At 44.9% G+C, this 27,503-nt stretch overlaps 1 protein-coding gene across 2 annotated transcripts; it reads right to left on the reverse strand.

Moving 5' to 3' along the window:
• Positions 1-273: 273 nt before the first annotated feature.
• On the reverse strand, positions 274-27,143 carry VIPAS39 (VPS33B interacting protein, apical-basolateral polarity regulator, spe-39 homolog). 2 transcript variants are annotated; one of them, XM_019969314.2, is made up of 20 exons: positions 27,004-27,143; positions 23,917-24,009; positions 23,181-23,283; positions 21,275-21,418; positions 20,099-20,137; positions 19,683-19,747; positions 18,701-18,757; positions 13,214-13,306; positions 12,487-12,520; positions 11,881-11,983; positions 9,575-9,602; positions 8,147-8,220; positions 6,434-6,509; positions 5,851-5,985; positions 5,204-5,245; positions 4,661-4,750; positions 3,181-3,267; positions 2,516-2,605; positions 2,150-2,254; positions 274-1,281 (listed from the first exon to the last, which is right to left on the reverse strand). In XM_019969314.2, exons 2-20 carry the CDS (start codon positions 24,007-24,009, stop codon positions 1,261-1,263), a joined length of 1,479 nt encoding a protein of 492 aa, XP_019824873.2. In that variant the 5' UTR covers positions 27,004-27,143; the 3' UTR covers positions 274-1,260. The 2 variants fall into 2 exon arrangements, with proteins under 2 accessions (XP_019824873.2, XP_019824874.2); XM_019969315.2 differs by lacking the exon at positions 3,181-3,267.
• Between the last annotated feature and the right edge of the window lie 360 nt (positions 27,144-27,503).

Genomic DNA, 27,503 nt, shown 5'->3' on the forward strand with positions numbered 1-27,503 from the left:
TGAAGACAATGAGATTGAAAAGAAAGGGACTCGCCCAGCACCACATAGCTTTGTCAGTGGCAGAGCTGGGACAAGAGGCCAGGTCTTCAGCCGGGGGTGGCGTTCCCTCTGTTAAGCACACGGCCCTACTTTGCCATAAGCACTGTTACTCCATAACCTGAGGTGCTGACAGGCCGGTACATGCAGTCACCCAGGCAGGGCTGTAGTGGTCCCAAGAGACAGGGCAATGATTTCACGGCTCTGCACAAAATAACCAGGAGGGAAAGAGAAGGCGCCAAGGAAGAAATGGCTTTATTAGGCGTCTAGGCGTGTCTGGGAAACCCAGGTCAGTCACAGAGAAGAAAAGCTCACGCTGGCACAGGAATACAGGACACAGGCATTACAGAATATCCTCTCGAAAACCAACCGCGAAGCCAAAACCTCCCTCTTGCTCACCTACCAGAAACGCTGCTGAGGTGAGCCCTGCTGAAACTTGTGGAAGCTCCTAGTGAAACAAGGACGTGTGTGCAGAAAGGGAACGCGTGCCCCAGCCCCGCTAACTCATGTACGGTAGGGGGCCTGGGTCGGACGAGGAGGAATGGGAAGGAGGGGGCCCTCATCTCTCGCACCAGGCTCCCCGGGGTGCGAGGAGAGAGGAACCACAGTTTGTCTGTAAAGGGAAGACCAGGGCAGCAGAGCGGGGTGGGCCAGCTCTGCAGCGAGGTGGCAGACTCTGTACAGTCTGGGGTGAGGGCGCCTCCAACAGGTCCTGGCAAGGCGGGCAGCCCTTCCTGAGCACCCCCCGGGAGACAGCCATTCCGGTTCCCTGCTGACTTCCTGCAGAGCAGATGCCAGCGTCCAGCACCAAGTCCAAGGTCACAATCAGCTGAGGGCAGTGGAGTGGCCGCCCGACGACACCGGTACCTCTCGGTCTAGGAGACCTCCTTTTTGGAGCAGTCACTTTCTGCGGACCAAAAGCCATCTTGCCCAATATGGGCCCAACCTAGAAATTAATTCCCACCTTCACGTGAGCACCAGGTGAAGAGCCTCCCTCATGAGGCAAAGCTTTAGATCTTGGCCCTTCGGTGACAGTCCCTGGACAGAAGGCCGGTCTGAGGCTGTCGGTGCCCAGGCGCTGGTCTCTGTCCCACGGGTGGCAGGCACTGCCTGCTGACGACGGGCCCCAGTGATGTGATGCTGTAACTCTCCCAAGAAGAGTGCTCTCTCTTTCACAGGCAGGAAAGGAAGAAATGAGGCAGGTTGCAAGGGAGCTGATGCCACTTAATTCTTCCATCGAATTTGCTGGGGAAAAAAAACAAACAATCATCAGTTTTCACGGATCCCTACAGATAGGCAGACAGAGTTCAATAAAACAAGGACTCCAGGTAGGTAATGTAAGGAAAAGAAAGATGGAGCCAGAAGGCTGAAAAAAAAACTTAACGTGGGGGAGAGGAGTTCACTTATTTGGAGACGGATGAAACACCTATCTGTACCTATTCTGTAAGCCTCATTTAGGGCATTTATTCTGGTTCTGTGCTCCTCAGGACAAAGATTCAAAGATTCACTAGCTTTAGCTTGTGGTAGATTCCAAAATACCTAACTGGGACTGAAGCTCCACGTTAACAATAAGCTCAGCAATTCCATGCCATGAGAGAGGAGGCAGCTGTGCTCCCCAAGCAGCTAAAATTCAGGGGACACATGTATGCCTGTGGCCGATTCATGTTGATGTACGGCAAAAACCATCACAATGTTGTAAAGTAATTTTCCTCCAATTAAAATAAATTAATTAATTGAAAAAAAAGTAGCTAAAATCTACTTCACCTACTTCTTTCTTCCAATAGGGAGGTCACATCCAGCCCCAGGAAACTTTACAGTTTGCATATTCTGATTCTATAACGTTTGTTTCTAACTTCCAGTGGTTAGTCCTTCCTACCTGATGAGTTTAACAATGATCAGAGCACTACAATCAGTGTCAGCCAAGGTCCCCAGACCACCCTAAGTCATCCCACGTCTCAGGAGTGACTTCTGCCGTGTAGGCCTGCAGGAGACCCTTATCAAGAGATCCACAGGCTTGGCCGACAGCAATCCCATTCAGGCCTCGGGAGTCTGTGCTCAACGCTCCTCTGGTAACTGTCTCGTGAGCCCACTGGAGGGCAAGCGGGCCCCTCACCGAGCTATTGAGAAGGGCATCAATCTTCTCCTCCTCGGCAGAGCCTTTATCCACCTTGCTCCTGTATGCGAGCAACTGCTGACGATCCTTCAGGTCCCGGCAAGTCTGTCACCAAAAGAAATGACAATAAAAACCTCCAGTCAACCTTCTCTAGAAGGGCCCCTTTCCTTCTTAAAAGCAGAGAAAACCCAGTCAGAGAACTGGGCAAATCATATAGGAGAGCTGGTCTCCAAACTAACGCTTGCCAGACCACACTATGAGCTAAGTGGAAACTGACATCAGCACCTCAGGATCTAGGCCCTGGGACTGAAGCCTCCCACTGGCCACTGAGGTCTAACTCAGGGCTCTCATTTCTGAGGGACTCACATCAATGACGACATCATGACACTTGAACTTGGTGGCTAAGTTCAACTTTGTGTCCACATCTTCCACCAGATTGACATACTCCTGTAATACCTGTGAAAACAAGTACTTCTGATTAACGATTCTCAGCTGTATTAAACCCAGAGTTCTGAAAGGTAGGGAAAAAGTCCTGAAGAAGGCAAAGAGTCAGTGCCTGCTATCTACAATTCCCATCACGAACCACAGGACTAGGTCTGCAATGGGCAATGAGGTAGACTTTCTGCAGTAATCCATGTTCTCCCGAAAAGGAAGAGAAGGGCCCACTCCTCCTCATCTTGGAGCCAGACCCCCGTGCCAGCAACAGGTGTGCCCTGGGTCTGACCTCCCCCCGTACCCCCTGCTCCTTGACGGCCTTTCTCATTAAGTTCTCCTGTATCATTTGAGTAGTGTGCCTCCCTCTGGCTGAACGCAGCAGACGCTCCTCAGAAAAGGGTGGTCTGGGGTCATATGTCTAAAGGCTGAGCAGAACTTCCTTCCCTGGCCCTTTCTAGGTTGAGGCGCAGTTCAACCATTATGTTGCCTTTAAGATAAGACCAGAGCAGGTCAAGTCCCCCATTGCTGAGCAGTAAGAGGCTGAAAGTCAGGTCTCCTAGAAGACCCTGTACCCGATTCTCTCTGGGAACCATTACCTGGACAGGGGCACTATTCTTGTGCAAAATTTCCACAACCCGATGGAAGCCAATGGGTGCTCTCTTCTTGGTGTAGCCCAGCCAGTTCTGAAAAAGGAAGATGGGGTGGCCGTGGGCAGGTCAGACAAATTCAACCCACTCTGAGCTAGTCTCTCTGCGTTTTGTGGTAAGACCAGCATGACGTGCTGGTGAGAGTGGATGAATGGGAGGTGGGGGAAAAAGAAAGGGAGAGAGATGAGGGTTTCAGCAAAGTCAAGGAACTCAGGAGGGTGGAAAAGAGAGGTATTATGAGTTCTTAGCTTGCATAGGCACAAATGCAGAAAAGTCTGAAATACAGCTAAATGAAATAAGCAATTTCATTAACAATACTTGCATTGATAGTATGAAATTCTCTGGGTAGAATAATCCTACCCTTTACGTCTTTGCTGCTAAGTCGTTTCAGTCATGTCCGACTCCGTGCGACCCCACAGATGGCAGCCCACCAGGCTCCCCCGTCCCTGGGATTCTCCAGGCAAGAACATTAGAGTGGGTTGCCATTTCCTTCTCCAATGCATGAAAGTGAAAAGTGAAAGTGAAGTCGCTTTTTTTTTTAAACGTCTTTATATTTACATAAATGTTTATTTGTAAATTCATGAGGAAAGGTCTGGAAAGCTACCAGTCAAACTTCTCACAGTGCTTGCCTTGAGGAAGGGACTAAGAAAGGAGGTGGACAGTGGAGGAGGAACTTCACTTTTTACCCTCTCACTTTCACAGCGGGTTTGATTTTGACACAGGCATGTACTGCTTTCATAGTTAATGTTTCTATTTAAATAGCAAAGGCAGAAAACAAAAAACTGTCAAACCCATAGTGGAAAAATGGATATTTAAACTGCAAACCAACGGAGACATGACAATCGAATGGAATGCAAGATTCTTGACGATCTGGACAGCAAACAAAAACAAAAAACAGCTCTAAAGAGCTAATCAATTTATATGTACTATAATATTTTTTTTTTAATTAGAGGATAATTACAATATTGTGATGGCTTCTGCCATACGTCAACTTGAATCGGTCACAGGTATACATGTGTCCCCGCTTCTTGAACTCCCTGATAATATTCTTATGTTAACGTTAAATTTCTCGAGAATGATAATACTGTGGTTACAAATGAGAACAATACTTAAGTAGTTAAAGTATTGTGATGTCTGCAGTTTACTTTCAAATGTTTCAGCAAAAAAAAAAAAAAAAACATATAGAACAAGAGAAAGCAAACATGGCAAAAATGTGAGCAAGTTCGTTAAGTAGGTGAAAACTGTTAATTATTCTTTCTTTTGGTTTTCTTTAGATCTGAAACTTTGGAAAATAAAATGTTGAAGGAAAAATGTCAACCAGTAGCTGGAACCTGAGTGTCCCAGGAGGCGTGAAACCTGAGACTCCCAGGAGGCGTGGGATGGCAAGACAGCATCTCCATCGGAGCGCTGACAGCCCCAGGGCACCCACCTTGGTGGTAAACAGGGCATCGACGTCATGCCAGGCCCGGAGCTTGGCGCGAGCGGCCAGCGCTGTCAGCACGTACTGTTTGTCTGGGATCTGAAAGCAGAGGCCCAGGGAAATTAAGAGAAGCAGAAATGCATCAGGGGAGGGGCTTGAGAGTTCTGGAAAGACAGGCAAAAATAGTCCCTGGTATTGATTCTGCCCCTTACGATCCACAAAGCTCTTGGGTCTCCAAGCCCCGCACTGCTGCGGGCTCTTCAGTTAAGGCCTCCCTCACCTCCCACAGACTCACTCCGTTCTCCTGACCCCTGAACGCCAAGGCACTTCCCGCACAGGTTACAAAGCAACGCCCACCCCACAGAGCGATTCTGACACTACTTTTCTAAACACTGCCGAGTTTATATCTACCTTAAAGCAACGCCCACCCCACAGAGCGATTCTAACACTACTTTCTAAACACTGCCGAGTTTATATCTACCTTAAAGCAACGCCTACCCCACAGAGCGATTCCGCTACTACTTTTCTAAACACTGCCCAGTTTATATCTACCTTAAACGTCTTCTTCAGGTTGACCGGGCTGCTGAACGTCCCCTAGGGTGAAAGTGGAGAAGGAATCTTGGTGTTACTGACTCTCTCAAATGCCACCAATCTCCTGTTTTCTTGTCCACTAGCTAGACATTCTACATTTCACTCTGTAACCATTTAAACCTGGAAATTAATTTAAGACAAAAGCTCTATCAGGTCTAACTGGACATCACCATCTAGCTTAAGGGCACTAGATTAACAGATATAAAGTATTTCCCAATTTTTTGCTAATCCTATGATTGTTACGATCATGTCCACCTATGGGATCATTAAAGTCGCACTTCTTCAAGACCGCTTTTTTAAGTATGCACAGTAACTACCCTCTGCTGCTGTTCTTTACCCTGTGGGAATCCATTTGAAACTCTGGGCCTCTGACCAGAGATGCTCTTAGCACCAGCACCAGTCAGGCAGATGTGTTCTAGGGCAGGCCAGCTCACTGGAAGCCACGCGAACCCATACAGACCTCTTTCCCCCTCTTGGAACAGTTCCCAGGTGGGCTGCCAAGAATGATGTGCACCCACTGTGAACAGATACGCTGAAACACAGGCTCTGAAGGATGCCCCCCTGTGCAGTGAGAACGCGTGGGCCTTTCTCCCCCGTGTGGCCCGCACCTCAGCCTCCGTGTAGTGGTAGAAGCAGGAGTAGAAGAGCGTCGTCACCAACGGCATGTTGAGAATGGACGCTTTGCGGGGGTGCTTCCGGAAGACCTCAGTCTGTCCCGCTAATTCTAGATGCCGATCGTTTGCCTGTGGTGGAGTGAGCCAAGAGAAAAAAAAAAGAACAGTGTCCGTGGAGTGGAGGCAGGAGAGAAGCCTGTAATACTAGAGCAGATGTGTCTCCTACCCTAGGAAAGAGGCGAAGAGGAGAAAAAGAAAGAAACTGCCTAGGAGAGCCCCGAGGAGCTTAAGATCCAGAAAATGATGATCTAAGTTGGATGGAGGAAGACCAGAGAAGTAGTGATGAAACAGAGTTCTGGGATGAAGAGGAAATAGCTCCAGATTAATAGCAAGTGAGAAAAGAAAAGATGCCTGGAGGCAGTGGAGGGAAGGCCACCATGCAGAGAAAGAAAATGAAAGACTCTTAGAATAAGGGTAACCAGAAATGACGTATGTGGGCCGAGCAGAAGTCTCCTAGCTGCTGAATGACACAGAGCTTTGACACTTAAGTAGAAAGAATGAAAACAAGGATTCTAACCTCGATAATGATCTGACGTTCCAGGAGTGTGTAATGGTCTTGTATGTGTGCAGAATCTTCTGCTGAAAAGGGCAAGCTGGGAGAGAGGGCAAGAAGGTTAGTATCTCATTCTCTACTCAAACAAGAAACACACCTACCTAATCCAGGTCACCACTTTAAGTCTAAGATGCTCATGGGGCTTTGCAATTCTGATTTCTGTTCCCTTTAGAGCATCCCTGAAAGGCAGAGAGAAAGCAGGAAAAAGAGGCGACCTCTGGCCCGGATTTTATACTTATGGTTTTGCCAATTAGACAGGGAGCCTTCAAGTCCACGAAATACATACAGTCACTAGTGATTCTGCTGAGAAGTGAGGCAGAATCCCCTCATTGTGGGCGGTGCAATGACTGATGAACGAGTCACTCAGCCAATGAGTGCGCCTGACCAACTGCCCATCATCCACATCCCAGGGAGGCTCGGGGGTTGTGGTCACTGCCTAATGTCAATGCTGACCTGTCTTTCAGGAGCACTGACATGTTGGCCATTTTTTAATGCAGAGTAATAAGATAAAACTCAAGTTACAGAGCATGGCATTATGTCTGTACATTGGTAAAGATCTCAAGAGTTCTACATGATGTCAAGGGCCCCATCTTTAACACTACATTATATCCTTCCACATGAAGAAGTTGACGGACAAACAATGTCTTGCCTAAAAGTCATTTGGCAACTCAATGGGTAAAGCCAGGAATAGAAGCCAGATTTTAAACGCCCAGTTCCCAGACCTTCCTTCAGAAAGTACTGTCTTATTCCTCTACTCCACTCACTCCAGGAAGAATTCTGAAATTCAATTACACTCTCCCAGGTAAGTGTGAGCCCACAGCTGATTTTTAGAAGTGATAAAGAAGACAGCAAAAGGTACCAGTTACTTCAGTATTCTAATTTCTCTGTTTACCAGAGGCCATACAACATATTGGCTCAGTAGCTGCCAAAGTTAAAACTAAGGATTGTACTGACATAAACTTCTAAATGTGAAACCTGGCAATCATGTCACATGAGGAATGACTGAAAGAAAGAACTGTGACCACTGAACCTCAGGTAAGGTCTACTGGGTGGGCTCTACACCTGTCTTAAAAGATAAACAGGGAAGCAAGTTTCAGCTCAATATAAGGAGGCACTTGCGGTAATAAAGGCTGTCCAACAAGGAAATAAGCCACTTCCAAGAGTGTGTGCCCCACCCCTGGAAGAACAGTATGTGGGGCTGGTTTTCACAGGGACTTATACTCTGGATAAAAGCTGGACTGAACCAGTAATTCTTGGACTATGGGGTTTCAAGGACTGGTAACACTGAAAACAACACATAAGTAAGATGTTGCCGATTTTTTAATACATTAGGGCACACACAAAAAACTTATAACTCATTTTTCTACCAAAAAGAAGTGGGGGGGGGCGGGGAGGGGAGACAATCTCTGAATAAAACGCAGTCTTTCCAATTAAATAAATTTAGCTTTAGTAGAAAGCTCTCTACACTGTCTTTATTTTTCTCAGTTTATCACCAATCAGTGAAAACTCTATGGGGGAACAGTGTTTGGAACCACTGAATGAGACGATCTTTAATCATGTTTGTATGACCCACTGTTAGCCTTTCCCTACAACCATCTATTCATCCTACCCTCTTTTAATCTCTTCATTGTTCTGTATAACAGTATTGATAGTGAAAAACACTTCTCCCCCACTTACCCAATGCATGTCTTAAGAAATTCTTTTCGTTTCTCGGGGTCCTGAATGTTCAAGTGCTCTCGATAATGGGACAGCTACAAAAAACAGAGAAGAACTTTGAGCTGTTTCTTTTCCTCAGAAGGGTGAGTTAGCTCTGTCAGTAGGTTTTCCATGTTTGAAAGCTAAACTCTTCATCACTAGAGATTCTTCTAGGAATAGATGGCAGAGGGGTGCGGGAGAAGAGTGATTCAAAATTATTATCTCTAACTGCATTATCCAATACAACAGCCACTAGTTGCAAGAAAAAGTTGTTCTTAGGAGACTGTCCTATTCTACGAGGATAAACTAAAAGCAGACTATCGGATTTGCCAATTCCAGGGTTTATAAGGTTGGAAAACTCCAAATGCATATATAACAGCACGCATGATAAATCACCTTCAGTTCAAACATAACAGAGAATATGAAGAAAATATGAAAGCTTTAGATAAAAATGAGTTACCCAAAACACATTTATTTTCACTGATTAATCAAACTTCAAAACACTGAACTATATGAATGCTATCTGAAGAAAATTCCTTATAGTTTTGAACCTATGGAAATTAAAAATATAAACGAAAAAGCTTTTCAAAATGAGTACTACAGATTCCTAATCATTTTGAAGAGATTAAGATAAAAGGTTTTGAGATTTTCCCACACCTTGAGTATTAAGTACAAATTCCTTTTACAAGATGTTACTGAAAACATTTTCCTGAATTATACTCTGGTGTGCAAAGCTTAAAAATGTATTACCACCAATGTGTGGTACAGTGACTAAAAGAATAATTCTGACATCGATGGCAACGAGAAGTCCTTACTCTTACACAATAATGTCAAACCTTTTAAATAGATTATTGAAGTTTTAATAAGAAAATTACATTTTTGGTAAAATTTCAGGTTCATTCTTATACTACAAGAGTTTCATCTACAATGGTGAAAATCTGTCCAAAATCAACTTTAACACTTAGTCATTGAGCTCTCAGCCAAAATGTGTATTGGGTGCCTTACCAGCAGCTTGACCGATCGTCCTTCATGACCTGTATCTGATTTCTTATCCCTGTTTGCTCAATATTGTTTGTTCAATACTGTCTTTGGTATTAGAAGCCAAAACCCCAAAGCTCCTACAAATTAAGAACTAAAAACAACTAGAAATTAAGAGACAAATTCCAAACTGACCAGGCCAGTTTTCATTTGGTTATTTTTTAAAAATTTATTCAGAAGCCCAATCAAAAAGAGCATATAAAAAGACACAAAGCAGTACATCATCTGGATTGTTCTCAGGCTTCCCAGATGCCCCCGTCTCCCAGATATAACCAATACCAAAGGAAAGGAAATAGTCAATCAGTGCAGTAGGCTGGGTTTTGGCTTAGACTTTCTAAAGAGGCCCCCAACTGAAACAAAGGCCACACTTACCGCAAGCTCTTCTGTTCTATCCAGGAACCTGGGAAGAAGCAGAAGGGAGCAGCGCGTTTTTATCTGTTGATGCGTGGCAATATAACCTCACAAAACAGGATGAGTGTTCTAGGAGAAACATCATCCGAACTCATCTGCCTCCATACACAAGCTAAGCCCTTCTCTTCTCAAACTCTCTACCATCAGCAACCCCTTGAGAACACGTGCCCGATCTACCGAGCTGAGTGAAGAGCAGAAACTGGAAGACGTCGTGGGCACTAGTAACTCTGTGATGTCAACAGCTCTGACAAAAAGGCTCAGAGCCTCTGCAAAACCTTAGCCCACAGTAGTCTTCTGGGTTTTTTTTTTTTAAAAGATGAAAACACTCTTCTCTGTCAGGGGTCTTGGAAACAGATTGTCTACACTATCCTCCTCTGTTGTTTTCTTTTTTCTTTTAAGATTTATTTATTTAATTTTTAGCTTTGAGGGGTCTTCACTGCTTCATGTAGGCCTTCTCCGGTTCTGACGAGCCGGGGCTACTCTCTAGCTGCAGCGTGCAGGCTTCACACCGTGGTGGCTTCTCCTGGTGCGGAGTACAGGCTCTGGGTGTGAGGGCTTCAGTAGCTGTGGCACACGGGCTTGGCTGCTCCAGGGTATATTGGATCCTCCCACACCAGGGATGGAACCCGTGTTCCCTGCATTGGCAGGTGGATTCTTAACCACTGGACCCCCAGGGAAGCCCCGTTGTTTTCAGGTACAACATACAATGCATTTGTCTCTCCCCAAAGGTGGTAAGGCCTTGGAGAACAAGGACTTTTTGTCATCTGGTTGCTTTTTCACTCTGCAAGGACCACTATAATTAATATCACTACTTTGGCATAGAGGTGATGCTTAAAAAAAGCCTTGTTGGTTCGGAGGGAAGGAAGAAGAAAAGAAAGAGGGAGAGAGGGAAGAAAGGGTTGAGGGAACAGCTCGTCTTGAACACGGTTTCTACAAATTCCTGGCTAACCATCTCTAATCTTGACCCTGACCATGTGTGCCCTCCCCACCTGAGTCTTCGGGAAAGCTCATCACTCTGCGGAGGCCACTGGGTAAATAAAGTTACCTCAGGGCACATGTCAGCCTAAACAGAGGCTCCACCCCCTGCCCTGACACTGAAGAAAGGACATAATACACCTGTTTTAAGCTAAGAGTGGGAAAAAGTCCCTAACAACTGAAATGAGATAGGGAAGAAAAACATGGCAGAAGACAGCTGCCCCCAGTGGGCACCCCCTTCCCCAGGCCCCCAGCAGACATGCCTGCTTCTTGCCTCTCTACCCATCAGAACCCGACCCAGTCCCACAGGGCCCACTCAATTCCTAATCACTCCCATGAGGTTCTCCTCAGCTATCCTGATTGAAAACTGCATTTGCTTCTTCTGCTTTTCCATTGTGCTTCTCACTGGCATCACCAGGGACCAAGTAAAAAAGGCATCTTTAGTCTCGGTCTTTTGTAAGAAAATAGTTAATAAACATTAATACCACAGACTAGGCATTATGCTGAGCGCTTTACATGCATGAACTCCTTTCACCTTCATAATGACCTGTGGAGTAGGCAACATTATTTCCATTTTACAAACGTGAGAACTGGTGCTTGGAGAGGTTGAGGAACTTGTTCAACGTCATGCTATGAACTAAGTGATGGAGATAATATTCAACACAGGTGCTTGACTCTGGAGCCTGATTTCTTAACACGGTCACTTTATTACAGGTTGTGGTGCAATATTAGTTATCCCATCACATTTCTTTTTTTCCTTCTTTCTCTCTTTTCAGTCATGCCACATGGCTTGTGGGATCTTCGTTCCCCAACCAGGGACTGAACCTGGGTCCATGGCAATGAAAGCACCAAGTCCTAACCACTGCCACCAGGGAATTCCCCCATCACTTTACTGTTGCTGCTAAGTTACTTCAGTCGTGTCCAACTCTGTGCGACCCCATAGACGGCAGCCCACCAGGCTCCCCTGTCCTTGGGATTCTCCAGGCAAGAACACTGGAGTGGGTTGCCATTTCCTTCTCCAATGCATGAAAGAGAAAAGTAAAAGTGAAGTCGCTCAGTCGTGTCTGACTCCTAGCGACCCCATGGACTGCAGCACCCCAGGCTCCTCCATCCGTGGGATTTTCCAGGCAAGAGTACTGGAGTGAGGTGCCACTGCCTTCTCCTATCACCTTACTATATCTTGTCTAGTAAGCGTTTTGAGAAAAAAGGGGCAGTGTCTCTTTGCAGTATCACCCAGCGTGCTCTGAACTAAGTACTTAACAAACTTTACAGACCAGATGATCGGTTCTTACCTAAAGAGGTCTAAAAGCAGCTTCTGATCACCTATCTCCTTAAGGAAGTGAATGAGATGTCTCAGGGCAACCTGCCGCACCTCTAGCTCTCGGAAGAGGATCTCTGGTAGGCAGGAAGAAAGGAGTTAGATGGGGAAGGATTAAAGCGTATCACTCAACAGGAAATCAGTACCCCCCAACTCACACATTCTTAAGATAATCTCCTCAAAGTCCATCAGAAGCTAGGAATGGTTTACCATAGTGCGCACCCCTGGCTCAACCCACCAGCAACACACTCCAGGGTCCAGGGCAAGGCTAAGGCTTTGTGTTAGCTTTCAGCTCTCACCAACCCAACCAGCAGGCCCTGAGCCTGGTCTTTCACCTCCTCAGACCAACACAGCCATCCATCTGTGCAGTAAATGAGGGGCTTTTTAATTACTGTAGCTATCACTCGACAGGAGGAACAACTCAGGGCTGAGGCGTGTACTCTGAAGCCTCAGGACCCCCCAGCTATCCCAAAAGTAGACCTGATGCTGGTGAATTTAGGTATGAAAGCCACGAGACCACTCTCCCTTCAAGTGTAGCAGACATCTTACTGACTAAAGATTTCCCTCAAACCATGCTCACCTTTACTCAATGTCCTCTTCAGGAAGATCAGAACCTAGAGGAAAAGAGAACCAAGAATGAATCACCCTGTGTAACCTTCCCAACACACGGCCCTGTCTGAGCAACTGACGACTAGGAATGAGGCCAGCAACTCATCAGGAATCTTCGCAGGTCCAGACAAGGTGTTTCTCTCTCTGTGTGATGAAAGGACAGGTGATGGACATGTGGAATGAGCTCTGTCTTGGGAGTCCACACGCCCTTGCCCCTATGGCAAGAGACACCTCCCTCCCTCTGGGAGAGGCTGCTGTCACATTTCTCAGCCTTCAGATTATTTTTGAGGACACAAAGTAGCCAACCTACCACTTCTGGGTCATAATCAAGAGTGTCACACACAATGCAAACTGAGCCTTTAGCCAGTTTGCTAAAGGGAATCTTCTACTTCAAGAGGAAATCCAGTGTCTCTACTTGACATTAAAGTCCATCCTATGGATAACCAATAAGGACCTACTGCACAGCACAGGGAACTATACTCAGTATTTTATAATAACCTATAAGGGAAAAGAATCTGAAACATATATATATTAATACATATAACTGAGTCATGTTGCTGTACACCCGAAACAAAAAGGTTGTGAATCAACTATATTTCAAATAAAGAAATAAAGATATTAAAAAAAAAAATCTATCCTGATTGGACTTTCAGAAACTGATGAAAGCAATAATTAAACAACAAAAAGGCACAACTCACTGCAGTAATGACGTTCCCATCATGCATGCTGACTGCTTCTTCTAGGAGCTGGATTTTGTCCTGTAAGGAGCGGAACCTTTCCAGTGAGCAGACCTGCCAGGTAAGAATAGAACTGGTGTGCAAGGAAGAGGACCATTTCCTATATTCTTTTGTCACTGGAAACTGAGGAAGAGCAAGAATGACCTGAAATATCCCCAACGCATACATGCATGCTCAGTCGCTTAGTAATGCCTGACTCTGCGACCCCATGGACTGCAGACTGCCACGCTCCTCTGTCCATTGGATTTTCCAAGCAATAACATTGAAGTGGGTTTCCATTTCCTTCTCCAAGGGATCTTCCTGACCCAGGGATTGAACACACATCTCCTGCACTGCAGGTGGATTCTTTACCACTGAGCCACCTGGGGCTTCCCAAATGGCACTAATGGTAAAGAATCCAGCTGCCAGTGCAGGAGATGCAAGAGAAATGGGTTTGATCTGTGTGGGTCAGGAAGATCCCTTGGAGGAGGAAATGGCAACCTGCTCCAATATTCTTGCCTGAAAAATTCTATGGACAGAGGAGCCTGGCAGACTACACTCCGTGGGGTCACAAAGAGTCAGACACGACTGAGCACACACGCTGGTCCCCAAGGAGAGCCTCTTTACTTTACACAACAGCCCTCAACACTCTATGAGCCAGGAGGTTCCCACCACCCCTCCCTACTACTACTACTACTACTACTAAGTCGCTTCAGTCGTGTCCGACTCTGTGCGACCCCATGGACTGCAGCCCATCAGGCTTCTCCGTCCATGAGATTCTCCAGGCAAGAACACTGGAGTGGGTTGCCATTTCCTTCTCCAACGCATGAAAGTGGAAAGTGAAAGTGAAGTCGCTCAGTCATGTCCACTCCCAGAGACCCCATGGACTGCAACCCACCAGGCTCCTCCATCCATGGGATTTTCTGGGCAACCCTGGAAGATGCTAGTGTCCTGATGAAGGCTTGCCAAAGTCAACAGGTAAGGAGATCACTTGTTCTCTTTTGCCTCTTTGTTTCCCTTTTTAAAAAACTTGTTTTTCCTTGTTTGGTTGGTTGTTGCTTTTTCAAACCCTGGTGTTGAGCGCCACCTTTCAGTAGATCGCAGTGAGGGAGCTGCTCTGCTACATATGAAAGCTGGACCCAGAAGCAGGTCCTATAGAAATGGTTTAGGACGAGCTTCCCCAGGAACATGCGGTGCATGACAGGCGAGGCGGCGGCCACCTTTCCGGCCACGCGGTGTCCCAGGAAGAAGGGCTCTCTGCACAGGGACTCCTGAGGCCCTGCAGCGTTTGCCACACCACGGGGGATGCGTGTGGGGTCCACTGGAGGGGACAGCAGGGGACTGGCTATCTGAGACCAACTTTTCTTTCTTTTTAATTAACTTGTTTCCTTATTTTTGCCCGTGCGGGGTCCTTGTTGCTGTGTACAGGCTTTCTCGAGTTGTGGCGCGGGGGCTACTCTTCGTGACGGTGTGCAGGCTCTCACTGCAGTGGCTGCTGCTGCTGGGGAGCACAGGCCCTGGAGCTCGAGCTGCAGCAGTGGCGGAGCGAGGGCTCCAGAGTGCTGGCTCAGTAGTTGTGGCACACGGGCTTAGCTGTGGCATCTTCCCAGACCAGGGATCAGACCCATATCTCCTGCACTGGCAGGTGGATTCTGAACCACTGGACCATCAGGGAAGTCCCAACTTGTTCTCTTTTTAATGAGGTACAATTTATATCATATAAAATCTACCCTATCTAAGTGTACAGTTCAGTGAGTTTTGACAAGTAAATAATCCCATGTTAACTACTACCACAATCAAGATACAGAACATTTCCATTACCACAAAAATTCCCCTTGTCCATCTGACAAGGGATCTTACTAGCAGATATTTAGGTTATTCCCACTTTAAAGGTTATGATAAATAAAGTTCCTATGAACATCTATGTACAGGTCTTTGTATGAACAAATTTTCATTTCTCCTGAATTGTAAATGTCTATTAGCGATTAAATTACATGTGTGTTTGATTCTGTAAGAAACTGTCAGACTCTTTTGCAAAGTGGTTTTACCACTTCACCTTCCTGTTTGCAGCATATGAGAGTTTCAGTTGCTTTGCATCTTCCCAACACTTGGTCGCTAAGAGTCAGACACGACTGAGCGACTTCACTTTCACTTTTCACTTTCATGCATTGGAGAAGGAAATGGCAACCCATTACAGTGTTCTTGCCTGGAGAATCCCAGGGATGGAGGAGCCTGGTGGGCTGCCATCTATGGGGTCGCACAGAGTCGGACACGACTGACATGATTTAGCTTAGCAACGCTTGGTATGATCAGTATTTTTAAACTTAGCCATTATAGTGGCTGTATAGTGCTATCTCAGTTTTAATTCACATTTTCCTGATAACTGATAACGCTGAGCATCTTTTCAAGTGCTTATTGGCCATTCACACAGCTTTTGGTGATGTAACTGGTGAAAACTTGAGCCAGTTTTTAAATTTGATTGCTTATCTTATTACTGAAGATACATCATCATTTTTTATATACATATTCTGGAGAAAACACTTTATAAGATGTATTTTACAAATATTTCCTCCCAGCAATGGTCTTTTCGTGTTTTTAACAGTGTTTTCAAAGAACAAAACTTCTCAATTTTGGTGAAGTCCATTTTCCTTTTTGGTCTGATGGTTTTTGTATGCTTGGTTAGTAAGTCTTTGCCTAACTCAAGATCACAAAGGCTTTCACCTAAATTTTCTTCCAGCTTTATAGTTTTAGCACTTATTCTACTATGATCCATTTTCATCCAATAGTTATTATGGTATCAATTCTTCCAAAATTGAAATACAGATTCAATGCAATCTCAGTCAAAATGCCAGCAGCTCTTTTGTAACACTGACAAGCTAATATGGAAATACACAGGATCTAGAATGGCTGAAATAATTTTGGAAGAGAAGAATAAGGTTGAAGAACTTACGTGACTTGATTTCAAGATTAACTACAAAGCTACAATAATCAAGGCCTTGGTAATGGCATCAGTTCAGTTCAGTCACTCAGTCGTGTCCAACTCTTTGCGACCCCATGAATCGCAGCACACCAGGCCTCCCTGTCCATCACCAACTCCCAGAGTTCACTGAGACTCATGTCCATAGAGTCGGTGATGCCATCCAGCCATCTCATCCTCTGTCATCCCCTTCTCCTGCCCCCAATCCCTCTCAGAATCACAGTCTTTTCCAATGAGTCAACTCTTCGCATGAGGTGGCCAAAGTACTGGAGTTTCAGCTTTGGTGTCAATCCCTCCAAAGAAATCCCAGGGCTGATCTCCTTCAGAATGGACTGGTTGGATCTCCTTGCAGTCCAAGGGACTCTCAAGAGTCTTCTCCAACACCACAGTTCAAAAGCATCAATTCTTCGGCGCTCAGCCTTCTCACGGTCCAACACTCACATCCATACATAACCACAGGAAAAACCATAGCCTTGACCAGACGGACCTTTGTTGGCAAAGTAATGTCTCTGCTTTTGAATATGCTATCTAGGTTGGTCATGACTTTCCTTCCAAGGAGTAAGCGTCTTTTAATTTCATGGCTGCAGTCACCATCTGCAGTGATTTTGGAGCCCAAAGAAATAAAGCCTGACACTGTTTCCACTGTTTCCCCATCTATTTGCCATGAAGTGATGGGACCAGATGCCATGATCTTCGTTTTCTGAATGTTGAGCTTTAAGCCAACTTTTTCACTCTCCTCTTTCACTTTCATTAAGAGGCTTTTTAGTTCCTCTTCACTTTCTGCCATAAGGGTGGTATCATCTGCATACCTGAGGTTACTGATATTTCTCCCGGCAATCTCGATTCCAGCTTGTGCTTCTTCCAGCCCAGCGTTTCTCATGATGTACTCTGCACATAAGTTAAATAAACAGGGTGATAATATACAGCCTTGACGTACTCCTTTTCCTATTTGGAACCAGTCTGTTGTTCCATGTCCAGTTCTAACTGTTGCTTCCTGACCTGCATACAGATTTCTCAAGAGGCAGGTCAGGTGGTCTGGTATTCCCATCTCTTTCAGAATTTTCCACAGTTTATTGTGATCCACACAGTCAAAGGCTTTGGCATAGTCAATAAAGCAGAGATAGATGTTTTTCCAGAACTCTCTTGCTTTTTCGATGATCCAGCGGATGTTGGCAATTTGATCTCTGGTTCCTCTGCCCTTTCTAAATCCAGCTTGAACATCTGGAAGTTCACAGTTCACGTATTGCTGAAGCCTGGCTTGGAGAATTTTGAACATTACTTTCCTAGCGTATGAGATGAGTGCAATTGTGCGGTAGTTTGAGCATTCTTTGGCATTGCCTTTCTTTGGGATTGGAATGAAAACTGACCTTTTCCAGTCCTGTGGCCACTGCTGAGTCTTCCAAATTTGCTGGCATATTGAGTGCAGCACTTTCACAGCATCATCTTTCAGGATTTGAAACAGCTCAACTGGAATTCCATCACCTCCACTAGCTTTGTTCGTAGTGATGCTTTCTAAGGCCCACTTGACTTCACATTTCAGGATGTCTGGCTCTAGGTCAGTGATCACACCATCGTGATTATCTGGGTCATGAAGATCTTTTCTGTACAGTTCTTCTGTGTATTCTTGCCACCTCTTCTTATTATCTTCTGCTTCTGTTAGGTCCATACCATTTCTCTCCTTTATCGAGCCCATCTTTGCATGAAATGTTCCCTTGGTATCTCTAATGTTCTTGAAAAGATCTCTAGTCTTTCCCATTCTGTTGTTTTCCTCTATTTCTTTGCATCGATCGCTGAGGAAGGCTTTCTTATCTCTTCTTGCTATTCTTTGGAACTCTGCATTCAGATGCTTATATCTTTCCTTTTCTCCTTTGCTTTTTGCTTCTCTTCTTTTCACAGCTATTTGTAAGGCCTCCCCAGACAGCCATTTTGCTTTTTTGCATTTCTTTTCCATGGGGATGGTCTTGATCCCTGTCTCCTGTACAATGTCATGAATGGTAATGGCATAAGGATAGACAAAAAAAAAATCAATGAACTGGAATACAGTCCAGAAAGAGACCTACACATATATACAGTCAATTCATTTTCAACAAAGGCACCAAAGTGACCGATGCAGAAATGGATAGTCTTTTCAACAAACAGTGTTGGAGCAAACAGAGAACCGTATGGGAAAAAAATGAATGTCCATTTGTACCTCACACCATATATTCTGTATTAACTCACACTGGATCACAGACCTAAACATGAGAGATCTGCTCTCACTCTTAAAGGCACTACTTTTCCCTCTCATCCATCACTCTTTTCCCACTTCCCCATCAAAACAACACTAAACCGTGGAGAATTAGAAATTTTGCAGCTGAATTGCCATCTTAGTGGAATGGTTTTCCTCCTGAAAATCATTTCATTTAACAAAACTGAAGAGAAAGGCCAAGCTGCTCAGCTTCCAAAATAAACAAATTCCAATTCCACAAGAATTCTCTCCCCGGGGGCCTTACCTTGCCCTTCCTGAGGCGCCGCACTGTGTCACTGGGGCTCCAGTCGTTGCTGTAATCCTGGAATATTAGCAACGCATGAATTATAGGAAGTTAAAGGATCGGAATTCAGAATTATCAGTGCATCAGCTCCTCACCTCATGCTTATAGTCTTAGTCCCTGAAAGTGAAAGTGAAGTCGCTCAGTCGTGTCTGACTCTGCAACCCCATGGACTGTAGCCTACCAGGCTCCTCCGTCCATGGGATTTTCCAGGCAAGAGTGCTGGAGTGGATTGCCATTTCCTTCTCCAGGGGATCTTTCCAACCCAGGAATCAAACCCGGGTCTCCTGCATTGCAGGCAGACGCTTTACCGTCTGAGCCACCAGGGAAGCCCAGAAGATAGATTAAAAAAAACAAGACTAGGATGGTCTGGTCCTAAGTTTCTTAAGCAACCAGGACAGAGATTTTACAGGCAGGACGAATTGGATCAAAGAGGGAACGGATCAACTGACAAAGCTGGCAGCCCCACATGTAAGTGGTTGAGAATTTCAGCCTGTAGAGGCCGTTTTGGGACTCTAATGAATGGTTTTGCCGACAGACGGAAAAGAGAGAAACATGTTCTTTTTTTGGACCTTATGATATCGTTTTTTCCTTTTCAGTCAATTTGCTTTTTCATGTGCTTCATGTGAATATGAGCTCCACCAAGCTTCTAGACCACAGTGATGATCAAAAGTTTCAAACCACAACCTAAAAAATGGCAGTATAATGGATAAGGAAAGTACACCAAGGCTGAATCAGAAACTAAAAATTTTAAGTTCCAGTTCTACCATGTAACTAGCTGTGAGACTCCCGGCAAGCTCTAATGTTTAGAGATCCAATTTTCTTATTTCTAAGAGGGGTTTAAAATAACACCTGCTCAGAGATTTGGGAAGATCAAGCAAGATAACAAATGTCCAAGTTCGTCAAACTGTGTACAGTGTCATGACCATCGTAAGATATAACTCACCCTATACTCCCCCTTGGGTCTCCCCAGCTCTGGAGCATAGCTCTTGGCAGGTGTGTCTGACAGAGCTGCAAAAGAACAGGCAAGGGACTGAGAAGGATACCATCTTCCTGCCATTCCTTTCTTCCACTGCTTCCTTTGCTTGACTTGCGGGCTCCCAAGGTATTTTTATGGCCCCAAGTAGGGAAGTCTGAGTAGATCTCAGTTCCTACCCAAAGACAGCATCCCTAGATGCTACCCTTGGACCCCACAGCCTGAATGGTCTCAAGCTGCTTATTCAGCATCAGAAAATTCCTCTAATAATGATGACAGATTCAGAAGTGCCATCATCTAATTATCACTTGTCCCCATGACTCCCTAGGCTGTACCCCAGACCAGTAACATCTCCCAGTAATCAAGAGGAAAGAGTCCATGCCTACCATCAGAGAGGGACTGGAAACTTCCAGGTCTAGTTCTCCCTAAAGATAAAGAACACATAAGGCCAAGAGTTAAAGTCAGAGCCATCCAGACTCAGTTTAGGATGCAGTGCACACAGAACCTTTTTGTGAAATTATAAGAACTTAAGGCTTAAAAAAGCTTTTATTCAACTTCAGAAATCTGAGGTACCGTGGAAATAAAAGGCACTGAGGAACTGTTTCTTTTAATTGTGATAAAATACACCTAACATAAACATCACCATTTTTAAGGAGGATACAGTTCAGTGGTACTAAGTACATCCACACTGTACAATCATCACTACTATGTCCAGAACTTTCTGATCATCTCAAACTGAGACTGTACCCACTGAACAATAACTCCCTTTCCTCCTTACTCTCATTCCCTGGTGACCACTATTCTATTTTCTTTTTCTATCTGACTATTCTAGGCATCTCACAGAAATCGAATCACACAGAATCCTTGTATGTCTGACTTCATTCACTCAGCATAATATCCTCAAGGTTCATCCATGTTGTAACATGTATCTGAATTTTGATCCTTTTTAAGGTTGAATAATATTCCACTGCATGTGCATGGACATTTGTTCATTCATTCATCAGTGAATGAACATTTGTGTTGTTTCCATATTTTGGCTACTCTGAATCGTGGTGTATAAATACCTGTTTAAACCCTTGCTTTAATTCGTTTTGGTATATACCCAGAAGTACACTGCTGGATCATATGGCAATTCTACACTTAATTTTTTGAGAAACTGCCAAACTGTCTTCCACAGTCTTCCGGTGTCTTCCACACACAGGCCGTACCATTTTACATTCCCCCCAGCAGTGCACAAGGCTTCCCAACAGAGATGCACAGGGTAGGGAGGAATTCTGACCTAGGCAAATTTCCTGAGCACAGGGGTAGGGGGGAGTTCTGACCTAGGCGAATTTCCTGAGTAGATGTCACAAGGTTGATGTCAGCTTTGTTTATCATGTTTTAGAAACCCAGTCCAACCCCTCTGAATTTCCCTCATTTCTCCCCCTTTCTTATCCCTAACTGCTAGCTCCGAAGATTTTTATACTTCAGTATCTTTTTCTTACAGAGTAAATGAAAATCACAGCCTTCGTGGTTTTTCGGAACAAAGAAAAGGACTCTGTCCCTTTAACCGTCGCTCTCACCTCTAAAAAAGCTGCTCAGAGAGTAGGCAGAAGCAGGTTTGGGTAGTTGTGCATAGGTGGAGAAGCTGTTTCGGTTCTTCAGCTGTTCACGCTCGTGGCTAGACCCGCTATTACCAGCAGTCTCTTTGATGGACCATGAGATACCTGTGAGACAGCAAGATGTAGATCAGTCATTCTCATCCAAAATAATACCACCACATCCAGCTTTCCAATAAACTCTAAAAGCTTTTCATCAGAAGCCCTGGTCCCTTGTCAACATGGACTTAAAATACTCAGGCAGGGAGAAAGAACAGAATCACATAGACCCATCAACAGAAAAAAAGGGCAAAGGAAATGAATAAATGGATCAAAGAAAAGGAAATACAAGTAGCTGTTAAACATACGAAAAGGTGCTTGACCACACTCTTAGTAAGAGAATTACACAAATTAAAAGTACAGTTAAGACTTCCCTGGAAGTCCAGTGATTAAGAACCTGCCTACCAACGCAAGGGGACACAGGTTCGATCCCAGGGCCGGGAAGATCCCACAGGCCACAGAAGAACTAAGCTCCCGTGCCACAACTGCTGACGACCGTGCACCTAGAGCCCAGGCTCTTCAAGAGAAACCAACGCCATGAGAAGCCTGCGCACAGCTAGTAAGTAGACCCTGCTTGCTGCAGCTAGAGAAAAACCCACGCAGCAACAATGACCCGGAGCAGCTGAAGATAAATAAGTATTTTTAAAAAGCACACTGAGATACCACTTGCCCCCTATAAGATTGACAAAGACCCAAAAGTTTGAGAACACCCTGTGCTGTCAAGGCTGTGGGAAAAAGGAACATTCTGACACTGCTAGGTGGGAGTGCAAATCGGTGCAACCTCTAACCGACACAGATGCAAATACCCTCTGCCAGCGATTCTACTCTGGGAACTGAACTTTCAGATACTCTTACATGGGCAAAATACAAGAACAGCAATATAAACAACAAAAGATTGGAAACAATCTAATGCTCATCAACAGTGGACTGGTTACATAAATTATGAGAATTCCACACCGTGTATACTATGTTGCTATTTTTAAAAAGGGAGAGGCAGCATGAGAACACTTGGAAAGATCTTCAAGCTATATTATCCAGTGAAAAGAGGAGGGTATAAAGTATGCCACCTCTGGTGTAAAAAACGGGGTTCATTTTCCTATATGTAGTTCCACAAGCAGAAAGCATCTCTAAATGAACACACAGGAAGCAGACAACAGCAGTTGTTTTGGGGCTGGCAGGGCCTGAGAACTAAGTAGATGCGTGACGGTGTGAGGGAAACTTCTCAGTACGCCGTGAATCCTTTTTACTACAGTACGCCTTGAATACTTTTTGCTTTTTAAATCATGTGACAGTATTTCCCATTAAAACAAACAAACAAACCTTTAAAACTATGCTTAATCAGATGGGCCCAGCAAAGGCGTTAAGTGGTATCAGAGAACAATTAGGCAGTGAGACTTGGTGGCTAAGGAAGTCAGTTCTGCCAGGCAGTTGTGAGCATTTAAGTCAGCAGTTCTCAAATATGACTGCATATCAGAACATTAGCAGTGCTTATTGTCATTTGAGACCCCGCCCTACCCGCCACCCCACACCCAACATCAAGACCTACTGAAGCAGAGTCTCTCGAGTGAAGCCCAGGAATCTAATTTTAACAAGCACCCCAAATAAGTCTGAAATAGCCACCCAAACATTAGCCCTCAGATAGCAGACCTAGACAGCCGTATGGAAACTACTGCCTTATTTCCCCAAGTACCCTCTCCTGGGTAAATTTCCAGATGTATGCTCATCTGAAAACAGCTTAGCCTTGTTCCCTATCCTGACAAGTATTGAGGAGACTTTATGAGTGTTAAGAACCCTGAATAATTAATCCCTTCCCAGGGTCTTTTGTACTTACTTCCCACAGGTTCCCCGGTCCAGCTGACTCTCTCCAGGTCATCTTCATCATCATCATCCACAAAGTCTCGAAGGCTATTCACTGCCCGCTTGGATTCCTTTAACTGTGGACGGACACCAGGCAGGGCGCTTAGGCAGTCACCACTTCTCACCTCTCCCTCTGACAGCCAAGAAGGCTGAGGAACTTGGACTTGAGAATGGCCAATATTTTAACCTTTCTGCCATCGAATGCCTAGCCCACTAGATGTTTGCCAAGAAAAGAAACTGCTATTTAGCCAACACTGGAGTCCAGTGGCAAAAGGTTAGGAAGAGTCAAAGCCGATTTTGAATTCTAATCCTATTCCTGGTATTGACTTGCTTTGTAGGGAGTTTATCCATCTTTCCAAAAATGAATGTTTCCCTCATTTGTAAAACAGACATGATAAAGACAAAACTCCCAATCCAGTTCATCCTTCAAAAATAATAATTATACCACATGAAAAAAGACTTATGGGTTCTTGGGGGAAAAAAAACACAACGCAAAGAAATGAATCATCTTAAGAATGTAAAGGAAAATGGGCAGGGAGTTGGCTTTTACAATTCCTTTCTTTTCCCAGCGTTCTTCTCCATGAAGAGTCTTGTAAAGATGTGACTGAAAGCACTGCTGAGCCTAATTGAGACAGGTTACCAAGGATTCAAGGGAAAGGGTACACAGTGGAAAGGGGTGAGAACTTCGGTGAGTGTTCACAGAAACCCACCTGTGAGAGCTCATCATCTTCGTCATCAAAGGTGAAAGCCTTGAACTTGGAGCTATTCCAATACTCCTCCTCATCACCCTTTGTCCGATTCATCTGGAGGGAGAGGAAGAGAGATACACTGTATGTCTCTTTCTGGATTCTCCTCAAAAGAGCTCCAAAAGCTTTGGGTTCCTGGACTACAAACTTCCTGCTGTAGTCAGGGATGCACAAAAAGCGTCTGGTGAAGAAAATACTGCAGAGGCCACATAAAATCAGATCCTTGGGTCTCCAACCAATCCAATCACACTTTTGATTGCCTGATAACCCACGAGTAGTCATTCATTCCTAGAGCAGCTACTTTGTTCACAACACCATCTCAGGTGCTCTGTCAGCTGTTTTATTACGTAAGGGATATCTGAAGTACAAAACACAGTCCCTCTCTGAAGGACCCTACAACACAGTATTGAGCATATATACCTTTTCTAATTTATACACTCTCATGCGTGCTAAGTCACTTCAGTCGTGTCCAACTCTTTGCGACCCTATGGACGGTAGCCCACCAGGCTCCTCTGTCCATGGATTCTCCAGGCAAGAATACTGGAGTGGGTTGCCATGCCCTTCTCCAGGGGATTTCCCCAACCCAGGAATTGAACCTGTGTCTCTTAGGTCTCCTGCACTGGCAGGCGGGTTCTTTACCACTAGTGCCACCTGGGAAGCCCCAGTAAAAGTATGTACAAAGGTAAAAGTACAAACCAGGCATGTGTTACAAGAATGCATCACGAACTTTGCTGGATACACAAGGTTAATCAAAGCATAAACAAAACAGATGGTAACTACATTCATGGACTCAACATGTATCTGTTGCGTGCCACCTCTCAGGCCCTGTTCTAGGCTCTGGGAATACCGCAGAGAATAAAAACTCATAGACATCTTACTCTCTCATGTGCTTCTTGAATTCCTGATAGCAAGTAAGCAACTAAAGGAAGCTGAATTAGCCTGCTTGTAACTTCAACTTCAAATCATGATTAATTTAATAACAAGTACTGGCCAAAATTTGGGAAACGAGGGCATAGCCAAAGAAGGAAGTCTATGAAGAATTAGTCAAAACACAAGTCCCTCTCATAACTATTCTAAAATTAGATTTCACCCTGAAAAAAAGTTTTGCCTTAGAATCACAAACTAAACTATCCATGCCAACTAGATTACAGTGAAAACTGATTTAAGCCAAGAACCAGGTACCAAATTTTTCAGTGCCAAAAATAACTCCAAAGGCTACAGAGAGTCCAGTTCTAAAGGATGGATTTGCTTTTTCTATTTCAGTAGCACCTTTCTCAATAGAAGCTTAAGAAACACTCCCCACGGCAGACCCACTGAGACTCCCAATGGCCTTAACACACTCTGCCTCACTTCGTGTGTTGTCAGGGGGTCTGGGAATGGCAAAGCAGGCTGAGAAGTGTTTACCATCTGATCCTTCCCCATGGCAGATATCACTAACTGATTTCTACTGAACCCAGACACGGCTTAAACATCCTTTTGTATATTTAATGCAGTGAGTAAAATCAAATACAAAAGCTAGCAGAAAAAAAAATATCATCCCTTATATTGCAACAAGCATAGGCTTTGTAGTCAGGCAGACTTGAATTCAAATGTCAGTCTCTCCAATTCTCAGCAACCTGGGTAAATAATCTCACTTCTAAGCCTTGGAGAAAGTGACAGGCGACCTCACAGGGTTGCAGTGAAGAATAAACAGGAGTCAAGAAAGAGCTAACAAAAGTCCCCAGTATAAAGTAAATACTAAAGGCTAGCTCCTTTTAGTGTATCTTCTGCCTTCTTTCTATCTCTGCCATTTGTAAATATGGGACTTAACAACAGAAACATACCTGGGAAGACTGTTGTGAGGCTGAAGCCAGTGAACCACACGGAAAGCACATGTGCTGACACAAAAATCTGTTTAGTATTAATTTTTATTAATAATAAATCAATACCTTGGAAAAAGCTAGAAAAATATTTCTAAGCATTCCTAAAGTTTAAAATTTTGATATAAAAACTCTGAGTAGCCATCACAAACACTGAAGATGTCCACAGAGCAGGTAAACGTCTATGGTAGAGGTGCCAGTTTACAAAGTCTCAGAACACCTCTTCAAAGTAGGCCTAGCAGATTCCATTTCATTGATGAGGGAAATGAGGCACAAAAGGATTAAGTACCAAAGTTTTTAAGCTAAAGTTAGTTGCTCCTATCCAGGTTTTCTATCTCCTGGGTCATTTCCACTCTGATTTGCATCGTTCTTTTATCACTCTAGGGAAAACTGAGGGCAGGTCATTACTACAGTATCTACAGATAGGCATAGCATGAGTCTTAACAAACTCTGTAATCCACCAGAGGATTTCTGGAATCTTTTCTTAATTACGCAAAGGCAGTGGACGCTTGACACCAATCTGTACTTCTAGCGCTAGTCAGAAACTATATTTCCTCAGCAAGTAAAAAAAGACAATAATTTAACGGCTCTAAAATTTATAAAGCAATCAGCTACAATTTTAAGAGGGGCTGAGAAAGGTGCTTCAAAATTATTTAAAACACTTCAAAGGCTTGTCCCTGTCACTTGTTTACTGAGATCCCACCATACAGGGCAGTAGATCTGAGGGAAGGGCAGGAATACGACAAAGGATGAAAAACGACTTGGCCAAAGAATATCTACAACCAACACGCTCTCCGCCTCAGGACACCGCAGAAACCAGCCTGTGAGAAGTTAGATTCGGACTCATTTATCTTCTTTCAAAGCCAGGCCTACACAAGTGAGGTGACGAACTGAGACGAGGAAATGTGGATTAAACTAGGAAGACTCTGTGGGCGAAGGGTCCAGGAAACAAGGATCCACCGCAGAGGCCAGAGCCCAGAACCTTAGTACAATAAATGCTTGTTCAGAATCAGTTGTCTGGGCTCGCTCGCGGCCCCAACCCCGAGTGCAAGCCCAGGGATCGCCAGAACTGGATTTAACAGTCAAGCCAGGGAGGTCGAGGGACGCCTCAGACAACGAGGGGAAAGGATATGGATGCGGAGAGGCTGGACTCGGCCAGATATGTAGCCCAAGGAGTTTGGGACACCCTCACCTCTTCCACACCGAGCCCTCCCTCTCAGGTCAGCGTCAGACTTCGCCGCCGAGGGTCCAGCCTTGCTAGACAGGCTGTGCGGCATACAAAAGGGGCGGAAGGGGATAGTCCCGAGGAGAGGGCGGGAGGGCTGGGGTGGGGGTAGGAACCAAGGGTCGAGACAGGCGCCGCACGGCATCCTGGAAGTTGTAGTTCCTCTCGCCCCTACAATCAGGCTCTGCCGGGACAGGCCGCGGCGGCCTCTTGACTACAACTCCCAGAATCCCCAGCGCACCTCGCCTAAGCCCGTTTCCTCTCCTTTCAGCTCGACCTTCCGAGGTTATCCCGTGGGTCACTCGACAAGACTACAATTCCCGTGAGGCCAAGCGGGGCCGATGAAGGGTTTAGGGAAACAATGAAACGTGTCCTGTGTGTCTCTGTGGGTGAGGAATGGTCGTGTGAGCTGTCGCCTTTCGGGCCTTTCAGGGCATAACTCGAAGGAGTGTAAAGGATTCCTTAGA

The sequence above is a fragment of the Bos indicus genome, chromosome 10 (assembly GCF_029378745.1).
Source record: "Bos indicus isolate NIAB-ARS_2022 breed Sahiwal x Tharparkar chromosome 10, NIAB-ARS_B.indTharparkar_mat_pri_1.0, whole genome shotgun sequence".
Lineage (NCBI taxonomy): Eukaryota > Metazoa > Chordata > Mammalia > Artiodactyla > Bovidae > Bos > Bos indicus.